At 39.8% G+C, this 15,927-nt stretch overlaps 1 protein-coding gene across 14 annotated transcripts in view; it reads right to left on the reverse strand.

Annotated features, from left to right (window-relative positions):
• Positions 1–5,484: 5,484 nt before the first annotated feature.
• Positions 5,485–15,927, reverse strand: part of DLGAP1 (DLG associated protein 1) — a gene marked incomplete at its 5' end in the record, with an annotated part of 591,758 nt that continues 581,315 nt past the window's right edge. For 12 of the 14 annotated variants that reach the window (XM_081149669.1, XM_081149663.1, XM_081149671.1 and 9 more), the window contains 3 exons: positions 5,485–8,749; positions 11,519–11,671; positions 15,785–15,876. In XM_081149669.1, the coding sequence (XP_081005795.1) occupies positions 8,540–8,749; positions 11,519–11,671; positions 15,785–15,876 (455 nt within the window). In that variant the 3' untranslated portion in view covers positions 5,485–8,539. Of the gene's footprint in view, positions 8,750–8,852; positions 11,672–15,784; positions 15,877–15,927 lie in introns of those variants that run through there. The other 2 variants (XM_081149670.1, XM_081149668.1) reach the window with 1 other exon arrangement.

Raw genomic sequence — 15,927 nt, forward strand, 5'->3', positions numbered from 1 at the left:
ACTACAGATTTTGTCATAGCAAGCGCTGGAAACAGCCTAAATGTTCATCAATACGGGCACTAAATAATATCTAATGATTCATCCATAAAATGGAATGCTGTGGAGCCATTGAAAAGACAAGGTGGATCATAATGTTCTGAAATAAAACAATGCATTACTAAATTTTTTAAATGGTGAAAAAATGACAGATAAATTGCTTTGTCTTACACAAATCACACACATATGAACAAAGGATTTGGAGTTATATTGGATTCAAATACTAGCTCTACTTCTTACCAATGACGCTGGGATGCTCCTTAATCTCTTGGTAACTTACTTGTAGTAACTGTCTCATTGGGTTACAGAATGCATACAAAATAGTGCAGCCAGGGCACAAGATACTTTCTCAAGAAATGTAAATATGTAATGATGATGATGATGATGATGTCCGTGAACATTTGAGTGCTTACCATGTGCCAGGCGCTCACTGTATTAAGAATTTACATATAAAAACATATATATATATGTTTTTATTGATTTGGGAGAGAGAGGAAGGGTGAGGGGGGGATAGAGAGAGAGAGAGAGAGAGAGAGAGAGAGAGAAACATCAATTGGCTGCCTCCTGCATACCTACCCTACTGGGATTTAAGCCTGAAACCATGTGTCCTGACCAGGAATTGAACTGGCAACCTTTTGGTGCATGAGACGACGCTCAACCAGCTGAGCCACACTGGCCAGGGCAAGAGCTTTACATGTATTTTTTTATCCTTAGAAAACCTGTAAGTATTAGTTTCATCTTAATTGTACAGATAGGAATGCTGAGGTACAGAATGCTTAAGTAACTTGCTCCAAAGACACAGCTAGTAAGTAGTACAGCTAGGATTCAAACACTGGCAGTATGGCTCCATAGCCTGAGCTCTTTCCCACTTCCTGAATGACCCTGTCCCCACTGGACAGACAGGCCCACTCAAGGCACAATTTTGAGGCTGACAAGAAGGTTGGTCCAGTTTCTAAGAGGCATGCTGCCAATATCTGTAAATGTCTTGTAAGGGTATGGCAATGCTTTCCTACCTAACCCAAGTCAGAACAGTACAATCAAAATGACACATGGGTATTTCTGTTGGCAGTGTATGTGGACTTTCCCCTTTGCCTTGGTTTTCTCCCAGCTGCATCCTCTCTCATGGATCTGGAGTCACTGACAGAAACCCTGCTGGGAAATTATTCTTCATATTGGGCTGAAGCCAAGCAGAAATCACGAGGTGTGTGTGTGTGTGTGTGTGTGTGTGTGTGTGTGTGTGTGCGTGTGTGTGTAGGCCTGTCTTTTCTGTAGGTATCATCTCATAAACAAATTTAAATACTATGAGCCATGGAGGACTTTCCCTCTTTTGTAAGGATCATTTGGTGACTCAGTTCTGTCATAATGACTTCTCTCAGGACAGTGTGTCAAGTTCCTCAGGGCAGTCAAGAAGTCGTATATTCTTTAGATAACCATTTCCTTAATATTTAACCCACATTCTCTCAGTTGAATATTTAACCCAATTCTAATGTGTTCCCTTTGCAAGAAGAAAGCTGGTCCTTGGCCTCCTTATAACCTATCTTAAAATGAAGTGCCCTTGAGAAAGCTTACATCATGAATCAGCCACTGACAGATCTTGAAGAGTCTGATGCCAAAACATCTTAGGTCTGCGTTCGTAGGGTGTTTTACTTTCTTTATCTTCAGATTACTCAGACTCGTCTGAATAATTATTCCTTACTTCACCACTGGTTACAAGTGTTTAACGCCCACCAGCATTCATTTTGGAAATCCCCACTTTCCTGTTCTAATATCTCTCTACTGTTCCAATTTTCCAAACGGTGATCAATTTTTCACTTTCTCTCTAAAGACTTCATCTGGAACAACCTGCTGGTTAGGGATTCTTGGTGCACCAACTCACACCCAGACACAGAGAGATCAGCATCTTGGAAAGGATTCCCCTTTAATCATCTCAGACTCATTACTTTGTTGACTAACATAAGAAACAAGTCAGGAGCCCGGGAGTTGCTCTTTCATCTTTGTCAAGCCCAGCACTGAAAGCTCCGAGCTCACCAAGGTCTCCCAGGTATGGCTTCTGCAGGGCCCAGGCTGCAGAGCACAGAAGGGTTAACTTCTGCCAGGGAAGGCAGGGAAGGCAGTAAAGGCAGCTAGGCTCTCTTTGAGCAAGCTGGAAAGAGGGGAGGCTCTCAATGAATGTGTTAAATTAAATCAAACTGGAAAGGAATCTAAGAGTAAATTATTTAACCTATCTCCTTCTCACTTTTGTTCAAGTTCTGCCCTTGAGATCTACTTCTCACACTTGGGAATTATAGACAGACGCTGTAATGGCTGAGGTTGCAAAGAACATTAGGTCCTATTCTAGAAAGAAAATGATGTGATATAGCATTTTTTAACGTGATGTGATGTATTAAAAATTGTCACTGACATCCTGGCCAGTGTGCTCAGTTGGCTGAGCGTCATTCTGTGCACCAAAAGGTTGCCGGTTCAATTCCTGGTCAGGGCACATATCTGAGTTTCGGGTTTGATCCCCTATTGGGGCACATACGGAAGGCAACCGATAGAGATGTCTCTCTCACATTGATGTTTCTCTCTCTCTCTTCCTCCCTCCCTCCCTCCCTCCCTTCCTCTCTCTAGCATGTCCTCTGTTGAGGATTTAAACAAACAGCAATAAAAGTGTCACTGACAGAAGTAAATATTTTTGATAGCAAGAGATTATTCCTAAAACCAAAAACCCTTAAAAATGGGCCCTCCTTTTTTCAGTTAGTAGAATATCATTATTTTAATCTGGAGAGATGTTTAGTATACACTTCATGGGCCATTTACAGTATTATCTAACTCCTTAGATATTTCTCCTCACTTTTCATAATTGAAACTGCTGGTAGGCATTAAACTTGAAAACCCTAGAAACAAGGAAGGAATCATCAATTGATGATTATGTGTGCAAATCTCAGAAGGCTAGCTATGCAGGAATATTTTCTATTTGTAGAGCATTGGCCTCCAGAAGCAGTGAAAGCATTAGGAAAGCTACAAAACCTGTAACTGTTGTTCATAACCTCCCTCCCATAGGGTAAATAGGAAGAATGCGTTTCCCTTCCCTGTGTCACAGAAAGGAAAACTGACTCTTTCCTCCTTCCTCCTTTTCAAAGTAAAAGGGAAATTTTTTTCTATGGAAGAATCCCTTTCTTGAGATCTCAATAGAAGCTCCTTCATGACATTGATTCACCTATCAACCTGAAAAGGGGATATTAGCAGGTACTTCTCACAGAAGGCAGGCTACAAGTGTGAAGAGGAAGACTGGCAGTCTTCATCTGTACTAGTGAAAACATTTGATGCAGAACCTGATTTTTGGTGTTTCTTAAAACACTCTCTTGCCTTCAGCTATTTTTTATAAATGCAGGCTTGGCTCAATGGAGACCCAGGAGTCAGGAATCGCACATGGTCTTCACATTCCTGTGATTATCTGATGGGGGCTCCCGAGGCCAGCAGTAAGCCCTGAGGAAAGCATAGGCCAGGAAGCAGGAAGCTATTTCCTCTCTCTGCTTCAGGGGAGATGACTAGAGATTTACAGAGGAATTTAAGAACTACTCTGTGAACTTCTACTAATACATGACTTAGGACCCTGAGACAGTTTTCAGACAGGGCCACTAGTTTCTGTTTGCAAAAGGAGTTGATCTAATCTTGTTTTAGCAGCTGAAAGTCAAACAGCAAGCAAACCCCGAGGTAAATTTTAGCACCCTTTAGTATCTGTCAGTGGCATCCGAGAATGAACACATTCAGACACTATAATTTTTAAATGTCACTTACTTAAACCAAAATCAATTTATATTTTCAAGGTGGTGGGTTTCAAAGATATAAAAATAAATTCATATTCAGAGCAAACAATTTTGTTAAATTTCTATCAAAAATGAAACTACATTACTTAGGGGGTGAACCCTGTAACATGGGAAATTGCTTCACTGAAATTCAAATTTTCACATGCAAAAACTAAGTCATTTTGTTTGGGGATTGGCTGAAATGTTTAAGGAGCCCCAATAAAATATCAGAATTAATCTGTTAGGCCCTCGCTGGGTAGTTCAGTCAGTTGAGCACTGTCCTGATACTCCAAGGTTGGGGTTTGATTCCCAGTCTGGGCACATACAAGAATCAACCAATGAATGCATAAAGAAGTGGAGCAAAAAATCCATATTTCTCTCTGCCTCTCTCTCTCCTCTCTCTCTCAAATCAATAAATACAAATTTAAAAAAAGAATTAATTTGTTAAAAGGCAAGAAGTGTAATCACTGTTCAGACTTCAGGAATAGTCAGCACATGAACCAAAGTAATAAGATCTTTGCAACCCCTCAAGGATCCAGCCACTTCAAACTCTTTTGAAGCAGTTTCAAAAGTACATTGTATTGCCCGGCCAGGTAGCTTAGCGGTTAAGCATTGACCTATGTTCCAGGAGAACTCCCTTGGATTCTGGGTCACATGCCTGGGTTTCAGGGATGACCCCCAGCAGGGGGCATGCAGGAGGCAGCCAATCAATGACTCTCATCACTGATATTCTTTCCATCTCTCTCTCCCTTCCTCTCTCTGAAATCAATAAAATATATATATTAAAAAGAAGTACATTGTATTATTTTGGTGACTCATACAGGTTTTGCTTATGTATAAAAATCAGAAGAAGTGGCTTATCTGCTTAACAATTTCCAAGTTTGTTGCATGGATGGGAATGGGTTTGCTCAAGAACTTGTTGGGGAGGAAGCATTGTGGATACAGATTTCTTCAGAGTTGCATCATTTTCAGATAATTGCAAGTTTACTTCATAAAATATTCTAATTTCTCTCTTGTTACTTCTGTATTTTTGTGTATATAAAGTAAGGTTTATGTATATAACCTAGACAAAACCCAGACAAAATCAAAAGTGATAAATAGTTACTAATTTTAAATGTTGGAAGAATTAAAGAGACCCCACTGAAGAGCTGAATAAAGGCTTGAATTTGGGACTCGAATCTGTTCCTTAATAATTATGTCACACTGGGCACATAGCTAAACGTCAGTGAACACAGTTTTTCATCACTGCAGGGATAAATTGAAAACCACAAAGCATTATTCTGACTTTTCCTATCCTGGAGAACTGTGTAGAAAACAAAATGAATGAAATGTCTGCAAAGAAATTCAAGCGGACAAAATATACACAGATTTGCACAAGTTTGAGAGGCTAATGACTTTTTTTCATAAAATATACAGCTTTTGACTTGAAACTTTAACATATGTGTGATCATCATGGCAAAGTGACTGTTAGTTTTTAGTGTTTCAATCCCTTATGTAGGATACAAAGTCAACCCTCTGGCTCAACAGTGACCAGCATATGTGTTATTACAATGAAAGTTAGAATGAGATGCTTCTTAATTGCTTAATTATTCCCCCCAAGGGCAATTACTTATATTTTGGAAGAAGCAGGACTATGTAGTGAAAACATGCAGACCTGAAAGCAGTGCATTGATTATTTTATTAATTTCTTCTTTTTACATTATGGGAAACATTCATCTATTTACAATTTTTTTGTTTGTTGTTCACACACAATCTAGATAGATAAGCCTATGAAATTCCAATTCATAAAGCCATAAAAATGTTCCCCACCCCTCCATCTGAAGGCTTTCAAATGAGTCTTTTTTTGTCCAAACCAAAATAAGTTTAAAAAATTACATTTGGGAATTCAGATATGCTAGCGATTTACATTCCAGTTATTTAAAATATGCATCTAGACATGTTTTAAAAAAGAAATGGTAAATTCACAAGGATAAGGTAAGGCTTAAATTAAAGTGGTAATGCACAGTAAAACATTAAGGAAACATCTATAAATAACAGAAATATATTACAAATAAATTAGTTCTATTTACCATTTCAAATATTAAAAATCTTTAATCCATTTCTTCATCTCTCTTTACAAAAAGGTTATGTGAACTGTATGGAAACAACTGCAAAAAATATAATAAATACTTAATTTATTTGAACTTTTTTTGATGTGGGAGACAAACTTCTTTTGTAATCCCCCCTCCCCAAGAAAATGCCCAAACATCTTTATACCAAAGTTAAACAAAATAAGTAATTTTTCAGGGTACATACATTTTTCATTATGAACTAAAAAACATTTCTACAAATTACATCAAAAAGAAGAGTGTAACAAAGGTTATGTTCATGGATGTCAGTTAAAGGGGGCAAGTGGTTAACAAGCAGCTTTATGTGGGGTCATGTTTTAACATCAATAATTAGCTCTTTATAAAGTGTTTGTACAATTTGTGTTTTTAAGGAAGGCAAAGGTCATGATGCCTGTAGGCATTTAGCTAAAAGATTTAAAATTCTTACCAAAAATAGCTTATGAATATACAAATACCATTCACATAGACAAGATAAATAGGCCTTCTCTTGTCTCTCTTTAAAATATCCTGGGCTAAACCAGTTTCCAAAGAAAATATTGTAGGATGATCTTGAATCGTATTAGAAACCTATTTCTTAATCCAAATCTTATCTCTACCTCAGGGCACAGAGCTATAGTTGGGAACATGGGTCTTCAAATGGATTCCATTTCCTTCATGTTAATTTGTGACTTCCAAGTCATTTGCAGGACTGAATGTGACCATAGGCTACCCAAGGTGGCAGTTGGCCTTACTTGATGCAAATTTTGTGTGACCTTCCATTGCTGCTACAAAGTAAATAAAATATGTATTCTTTTTAAAACCACCAAATTCTTGAAGCTCAAAATCTCTGTATGCTCCAATTTTACAAAGCACTCAAGGTGCTTTGTTCACCCTAGTTAAAAGTTTGTTTTTAAATAAGTTAGTAGCCCTTTTCTTGTAAACCACAGCAGTAAACATTTGTGCCCTGTTTATAAAGATAGCTCAAAGCATCAATGGCTCTGAGAGGTAGCGAATTCTCTAGTGGTTTTAGAATATGTCCATGAAAATAGTTGTTGCCAGAGCCCATCACCTCTCTTATATTTCATAAATAAAATTAAATTAGCACCTGGCTATGTGAGTGTATTTTTTGAAAAAAGCTTCACTGGTGCAAGCGTATTTGATGTATGTTTTTAGAAGTCTTTCATTTTTTTCAATGGTAATTTCTAATACTTTAGGGTGGGGAGCTGGACATAAAATGCCAGTGATACTTTAAGATCACCATGTTCTAAATGTTTAAACTGCTATGAGTAAGGGCATTTAAGGAGAACTTCAGCTAAACGCAAAGTGCATACTGCCCATCCATCAAGACTAAAAACGTAAATCAACATTCTCTGCCAAAAGCCTGGGTTTCTTTCCGTGTTTGTGAGTCGTGACTTTTCCTCTCTCCTCGTGGTTGCTGAACCTTGCAAGTCAGATTTCTCTCACTCACTACCTGGCACTTCAAGATGAGTGGCAGCTCTTTGGAATGAGACGTCTATTGGGGTAGAAAATTTACTGTCTTGGGTTGACATAGGACAGAATCCTTATGCTGGGGGATGACAGGCTTCTGTAATAGTGAGAGGAGACTAAAGGAGGAAATACGTCCGCAATGTCAACTCATAGGTTCAAAGGGATGGATGTGTAGCATTCAAAGGGGGGGGTAGGAAAAGCCAAGCTCTTCTCTGAAAACAGCCTGGCTGCCATTTGTGGCACTTCGTGTCATTAGGTAGGCTCCCCAGGATGGACTCTAACAAATGAACAGACCAACAGTTTCCCCTTTAAGACGCTACCACACAATAAGATAGTATACATAATACAATAAAAGTTGATAAAACATTTCAGGTCTAAATTGTCTTAATAAGAGAACAAAAAAAATCCCTTATGTAGTATCTTAAATTCTCAGTGCTTCCTTTGCCTTGCCTTTCTTCGTTTTATTGCCTTTCAGAATAGATTTATTTCCCTGAAAGATCGAATTTACAATCTTCTGCTGATTGAGACGTTTGAAGCAGTGACTGATGAATTAACAGTGAGGCAGTTTGTGCAGCTGTGAGTGGCCGGGTACCCCCAGCACCTGCAGGTTTTGCTTCTCCCTTTCCCACCGCACATCCAGCCCCCCCCCCCCCCCAGCCCAGCTCGGTCCCCTCTCGGTTTGTCACTCATTGATACCGGTGAGATGGCGTGATTTCTGAGGTTGGAAACAAAGTGCTCCATCTGCTTTGCAAAAGAATAAGTGTTTAGGGGAAATCAAGGGACTCGGAGCCCTAGTTTCTTTCACGTGGAAGACGGTTAAGTCCCAAAGGATCATCCTGTGACACTGGGTTTCTGAAATTCCCTATGGGTTTATATTGCTGAGCTCTGGGGACGGGCTAGCTTGAGAGAACTGAGGATGGTGCGGGCCTCACAGGGGCGATTTCTACACAGGTGGGTTTGGTTTTGCCAAGAAAAGAAAAGGGGTGGCTCTCGGATGAGGCAGGTGACGCGTCAGCACAGGTGGCGGGCTCGGTGAAGAACGTGGGCAGTGGGCCGGGCGGGGCGGGGACGCTGCTGCGAGATGGGCAACTACACGGCGACGCGGAGCCCCGGGCGGGGGGGCGCGGGCGGGCGCGGGGCTCAGAGCCGCGTCTGCGCCTCGGGGATGTAGATCTCGATGCTCTCGGCGCTCTCGGTGGCCGAGCTCTGGCGGACGGACGCGGCGCGCTTGGCGGCCATCAGGCGCTTGCGGGCCTCCTGGCGCTGCGAGCTCTCCAGCGAGCGCTCCCGGATCAGCGGCGCGGGGCCCTTCGCCGGCTTCTTTGGCACTGGAGGAGGGGCCCTTCTCTCCTGATCAAAGCAGAAGGTTCAGGACATTACACAGCTTCTCAGGGCAAGCTTGGGGGAAACTGGGATAGGTCAGTAGTTAGAACACACTTTTTTTTTTTTTTTTAAGCCTAAGGGTGGTTAGTTCTGATCTGCACACTGCCTATAACATTTTTCTTTGTTATTATGGCTTGGGTATTCAAAAGATGCAGAGGGGGAAAAAAATACCGGTAAGCTTAAGGCCAAGGGTAAGGCTGGGCTGCAGAACTAGGTCTCTCCGAGGAAAGGCTGTGGGTCTTTAAAACGCCCCCTGCTGAAGGGCTGAGCCCCCCGCACATTTAGCGTGGTTCTCCCTGGAGGCTCCAGGCTCTCCCTGCGGCGGCGGCAGCGGCAGCTGAGAGCTCTGCACCTCCTCTAAGGAGGCAGGCCGCTGGTGTGAGCTGGGCTCAGAGTGTAAAACCATCACCGCCCTCTCCCAGGCCCCCCAAACCTGAGCAGCCAAATGAAGAAGAAGAGATGATAAGACTGTGTTCTTTAGCTTTGTAGATGCCACAGTGAGTCACACCCGTTTGCACACCACACACAAACACACAGCAGTAAACCTTCCAGGGTCACGCTGGAGGGAAGACACTGATAATTCCCACGACTGGCTTGGAATCAGTTCCCAAATGGCTCCTAAAACATCCTACTGGGATGCCACTCAGGGGCCTCAGAGTGAACTGTGGCCCAGCGGCCACTGCAACCACAGGGACAGACTGTGCCGTGAAAACTTCACACAGGACTGGGAGAGTTCATCGGCCTTAGCAACAGCAAACTATAAAATAGTTAGACATTTTAAAATGCCATTGCAAACACAAAAGCCATTCATGACTTCGGCAGGAAAAAAAGGAGTAGGAAAGAAGGAGTCCTAGACCAGAAAGGATTTTTACGAAAAGGGTGATAAACTGTCAGGCTGTGAAATGGTCCATGTGAATGTTTTCAGTTTTAATAAAACGCCCTCAGTCCTCATAAATAAATGTGAAATGTCTCATAACTATGAAAAGTATCTTAAAATATGGATTCTAAGGTTCTTCAACGGGCACTCACTCCTTGTGCCTTAACACTCTGCTCATCACAGCAGTGTCTCTGCTGGTGTGGGCAAAGTGCCCAGTTAAACTCATTACATTGGAGCTGCCCTCAGGCAGTTTAAGGGAGAGTCTGTGTGGTCCAGAGGACAGAAAAAGGAAGCACAGCATCCAAACAGTATTCTGCCTACTCTGGTTGTGCTCGTTCATGTTTCCCCCCTAAATTTAATGGGGTGATGAAAAGCTCTGATCATGGACAAAGTGTATAAAGATTTAGAAATCAAGTTAACTAATGATTAAGTATGAATGTCAACAGGTTACATATACCAATTCTTAGCATCACTCCTTTTGGACATTTTAAATCTTCATTGTTGAGTAACTTGGTGGGTAATTTTAAAGGTATGAATATTGATAATTTTAGTCACATTTTCCTACTCTTGTGTTTTCTTTTTTAACAATAATTTTTTAAAAAAATCAATAAAAAGGAAATTAGATAGATCAGCTCCAGAAACTAAATTACCATGATGCGTCTGTACATCTGTAGTGTTTTTAAAAAATAAGACCAATTCAAAAGCTTCTCTAGCAGACAATTTTAAACACACATTTAAAAAACAAGCTAGGTTAAGTGCAAATGTTTGGCTTCCCAAGCGAGAGTCCACACGTAAATCAATGGTACTTTGATGCTTAATGCTAAAACTCTCAGGCTGACCATGACAGAATTGGAAATAAGGAACAGTGATGATAGTGTCGCTCTCCTGTCTACTATGTACTGTCTTTTGGGACTGGATTTCTCCTGGGAGCCCACTGACCCCAAGAACCCTGATAATATGATGGGTTGGATTGCTATTAGGTAAGGAGGTAGGTGAGGAGATCTACCTCCTGTAAAGGGCAGGGCCACCAATGTTTCAGGGGAATAGCCGTGAGTAATTTTTGTAGTTGAATCTCTTGGAACTATTTGACATCAAGCCATAGGAAAGCAAAGTGTTAAAAAAGTTGTGCATGACAGCCCAGCCTGGGGAGGTGGACATTGTATACCTGTGTGAGCCTGGTGGAACCACCATAATCCAATGTGAAAATTGCAGTTTGTTAATTAAAGTAAAAAAAAATTGAGTCTTTATTTCTAAACGGTTGCATGAGGAACCCAATGAGCAATATTTCCCAAGGCAAACTGACCAAAAGTAAAACTCTTTTAAAAGGAAAAAAATCCCGACGTTTTTGATTACTGTGAAACTTGATGGTGTGTATATTTTTTAGACTTGAACAACAGTGGTTTCTTTATTACTATACTTATGAAATGATTATCAAAGTCAGTTAGCTTTCAGGGCTTCTTATTTTTCTCAGAAACACATCCTAGGGGTATAAGGAAGTTGAACTCTTGCTCTATGTAATCATGCACTGAATATGTCATTTATTTTAGTTTAAAAAGCAAAGTGGAGGCAGTTCCTTCCAGTGACTAAAATGGTTTAACTTAAAGTTTAATTAACAAAAAAAGCCACATTCCCATTTTCCAATTCACAAAGACAGGTTTTTCTTAAAAAATATGCCTGAAACATATTACAGATAATATCCCAAATGATTACTATGTAAACATTGTCATTACAATGAAATTAATATGATATCAGCTCCATTTCACATTGTAAACAGCAAGACTGAATGCAGAAGCCTATTTAGACTGTCCAATGTTTGTGCAGGTTTTTAAATGAACCATACAAAATCTACATTGTTCTACCTTCTTGTCAAGAGGATCCATCTGTTTCCAATTATTGGCCTTTAACTGATGGAGTTCATCAAATTTCATACTAATATTTTCTATGGACAATTGCAGCATGTCCCAGAACCCCGCCAAATCCTGGGAGGTGGGCCTTGGATGAGCATTAGGGTTCTGTACAAGAGAAAGAAGAACAGTCATGCTTTAGAGGCAGTCCATGGCAACAAGCACAGGGCCAAAGCGGCGTTTTCAAATACTTCAGACAACGTAAGGGGGATGAGTTCCTTTTGGTTTGCAGATGAAAGTGGTAATTTTATGGTAATTTACAAATGGTAATTTTATTTTTTAAAATACATATGTATATTTTTCAGCTTTACTGAGGTATAATTGACAAATAATAATCCTAAGACATTTAAAGTAAACAAATATGATAATTTGATATACACTGTGAAAGAATTCCCTCCATCGAGTTAATTAACAGATCCATTACCTCACGTATTTAGCTTTTAAAAAAATTTGTGGTGAGAACATTAAGTTCTACTCTCTTAGCAAATTTCAGTTATATAGTGCAGTGCTATCAACTACAATCAACATGTGATACGTTAGATCCTCAGACCATATTCATCTCCTAACTAAAAGTTGTACCCTTTTACCAGCTTCTCCTTATTTCTTCCACCCCTCAGCCCCTAGCACCCACTCTTCATTCTGTTTCTATGAGCTTGACTGTTTTGGTTTTTTTAGAGTCCACTGCAAATGGTAATTTTATACATACATCTGTTTGAGTCAGTGATTCTCAAATACCAAGGTTGTAAAACTCGTCTTTTGTAATACGACATCTATCAACACAGCATGGGGGAAGAGTGAATATTTGAAAATCCAGAATATATGATATACAACAAGATGCATGTAAAATACTGTATTTAAATGAAAATACCATCTTTGGAAAAAAATACAGTATATCAGAGTCAGTATTTGACTTTCAGCTACCCAGCTTATTCAGAGAATAGGTATGTAATCTAAAATATGATTTGTTTTAATACTAATGTGGAATGAAATACTAAGGTAAACAGACAGTGAGTCAGTCATAAAATAATTGAATTTTCAAAGTACTATCTGTTTAACAATTAAGATGTTATTAATATAAGAAGTCGTTTTATCATATGAGTACTTTGGCAAAATCATTCAGAAATTGCCATTCAGAACTTTAAATTGACCATAACATGATATAGCAAATGTGAGAACACATATCTACACAAATGCATAGAGTCTATAGCAACCCATTTGCTAGATAATATTAAAACATTCTTTGGTTTTTAAGGATTGACTTTCTTTGCCTCCATCCGCATATCCCTGACAAGTACTAGAAAGTACAAACCACAAATTATTATGGTCTAAGGCAGAAAAACCATAACTAAGTAATTGAAGGTGTCCTGCTCATTGTCAATCAGTACCTGCAACAGTAGCTGAAGCATTCATGGTTAGATTGGTTGGACGTGCCATATGTCAGGTGTTTACTGCTGGGGTCAGTTTTGGTTACCTCCAGGCAATTGGATAGACTGTGAAACCTCATGCCATAGAATAACTTAAGGTCAGTTTATACTTTTAAAACCAACCCTTATAAAAAATGATATCAGAATTTCAGAAAGTGGAAGGTCAGTGACCATCAAAATTAATAGGTTGGAAAGAACTTTTTAGCCCTTTGAATGGAGTAGCATTATTTGTCTGGACCCAAAATAAATACAAGTAAAGATATTTTTCTAAACTTACAGTTCTAAAACTCCCATAGTCCTGAAATTCATTGGAAGAAGTAAATTCTAAAGTTTGTGTTTGGTTCAGTACTAAATCTGTGTTGATAATACCTAAATTAATGAAAGAGCTTCATTAATTTGAGCAAAATGCTCAAAAGAGTAGCATTTTGATTTAGTAAATTTAAAAAAAGTTTTTTAATATCTAGGTTCAGAAAAGACAGATACTAGTTTTGACAAAGTATCTCTCATGGAGATACTTTGGTACCTCTCACGGTAATGGAGTTTTATGATCTCACAATATATTTCCTTATCTTACTGATAACCAAAAACTAAATTGCTCATATTCTGGAATTCACTAAAGTCTTTTAGGTCAGGTTCTATTGGCTAAGTTGTTTCAGTGGACCAGTGCATGAAATGATCGATAGGCAAAGAGTTATTTAACTCTGTATCATGGGCAATTTGTTCCCTCCTCACAAAGACTTTCTTTGCCCCCATCTCATGAAGGGGACGGATGAGGAAGCAATGAGAAAGAGCTCAGGCACTCAGCCAGTCCTGAATCAGTGGGTCATGTGACATCCCATGCACAAGAAGTTGCAGCACTAGCCTTAGTGTGAACCAGGCCACTTAGAGGTCAGAGATGGTAGAGAGTGTGAAAAGATGAGGAGGGCTGTGTTCCTTGGCTTAATTTTATTGGAAAAAGTAACTCTCATTCATTCATTCTATGCCTGAGAGTCTAGTCTGAGATAATGTGTCCGGTTGTGACTAATCTTAGTGCCATCTTTACGCAGCTTGGTAGAACTAAACAATACCACCACCAGACCACCGTGCTTCCCGCTGCAGGGGAGGTAGGCAGAGTTGACCGATCAACCCCAGGTCCCTCCACGAGGCTGAGTAGTGCAGCTCAGATTCCAGGAGATAAGTAGGGCAGTGAGTGGATTTACTGGGATTGAGGTCAAAGAGACTGAGATTTGAATCTTGGTTCAGCCTCACCACGTGGCCCTGGTCAAGTTACTTAGCCTTTCCACGCCCCTTTTCCTCAACCATAAAACCATCATAGAAATAATGTCACAATCTGCTCCTTGAGGTCTGACACATAGTGTGCTCTTGACCTTCCCTCCTGGGGCATGGCTTGACCAACCATCAGTGGCCCTCGGCCCCCAGTGTAGTCCCACTTCCATCTACCTCAAACATGCTTCTCACACTGTGCCACCTAAGTTCCTCTGGTGGCCAAGGAATATGAGCCTATCAGGAACTAGGAAACATCAAAAGACAGCTTTAGCAAGGGAAACCTTTCCTGGAAGTCTGCAAAATTTTCAAGACATTTTGTCTGCAATTTCATCTTCAAAATCTGCACAATGTTTGTATTCTACTTTGTAATATACCAGTCTGTTATATAATTCTTTTAAAAGGCATGCTCTGTGCCCTGTACTGTGTACATATTGGGCCCCAGGTGTATCTAGCAGTCGTTTTGCGAAGTTTAGCTTTATGTGAGCTGTCTTACATTTAAAGAACAAAGAATCATGTTAATAAGACCTGTGACACATTACGAAGTTCACAAATTAGCAGGAATTCAATAAAAAACCATACTTACAAAAAATTAAAAATGTTAAAAAGAAAAAGCAAAGCCTGGTGAAGAGGAATGAAGAGTACTAATTTTTGCATGCTTTCTATTTTTTCTTGGCTGAGTCCTGTCTAGATAAATCCCTGTCAGTCTGTATTTGTCCTTGTAATAAGAAGATGTGGTTAAAACTCTGAAATCATAGTTTGGGTCAATCATATTGCATATTAGTGTGTTTTTACTTTCAACAAGATAAACAAGTTGCTTTTCATTATCTTTGTTTTAGATCCAGCTTGACCAACAATTAGCCAATAAAAGCTATTCTTGTGGAATGACACTCGCAGAGATATGAGCAGTTTTTTAAAAGGCATATGTGAGTGAGGAAGCGCTTGCCCCTGCACTTTGCAGTCAGTTTTTAAAGTGTTGCTAGCAGTGGTGCTTCTATCTCTGCTTTGCTTTATTTTGTTTTTGTATGTCCGAGAAGGACTCATTTGTCTCGGGGAGATCAAGTCTACACTTTGTGATGCCCTCCACCTCTGGCTCCTGAATTAAACAGAGAGCTCTGAGTAGGATATACAAACTGATGGCGATTTCAGAAAGAAAATCATCATCCAAAATGATTTTCTGTAACATTATTTTTGAAATATCAGGCTGCTCCCTATTTTGGGAAGAATAATGAAATCAGAGATACCACGGGAAAGCCAGGAAAATGGAAAATTTCCAGTTACCATCAAGCAGGAAATGGAGTTTTAACTTGATTGGGGTTTTTTTGGTGAGATTATTTAAGTATGAAATAAGTATTTTTAATTTTAAGAAAAACAGGAAATAAGATTCATCAGAAAACTCTCTTTTCCAGGTGAGAGAGTCCAATGGGCCTTGACTCTGTTCAAAATCAGTTCTCTTTCAGTTGGGCCAGCCTTGACCACATGTTCTTCTCATGGTACTAGCAGGGAAATGGTAGCGATGGGGAATGTTACCTACCAGGTTTTCTTCACACAGTTCTCTGAACTGGTAGAATTTCTGGGCCATGAGAAGTTGGGCACTGCCCACTGCAGTTCGGATTTTCCCTAGAACTGAAAAGAGCAAACATACAAGAAGTTTATACATTATGTCTCACTGTTGAG

Source organism: Miniopterus schreibersii (assembly GCF_964146895.1).
Source record: "Miniopterus schreibersii genome assembly, chromosome: 10".
NCBI lineage: Eukaryota > Metazoa > Chordata > Mammalia > Chiroptera > Miniopteridae > Miniopterus > Miniopterus schreibersii.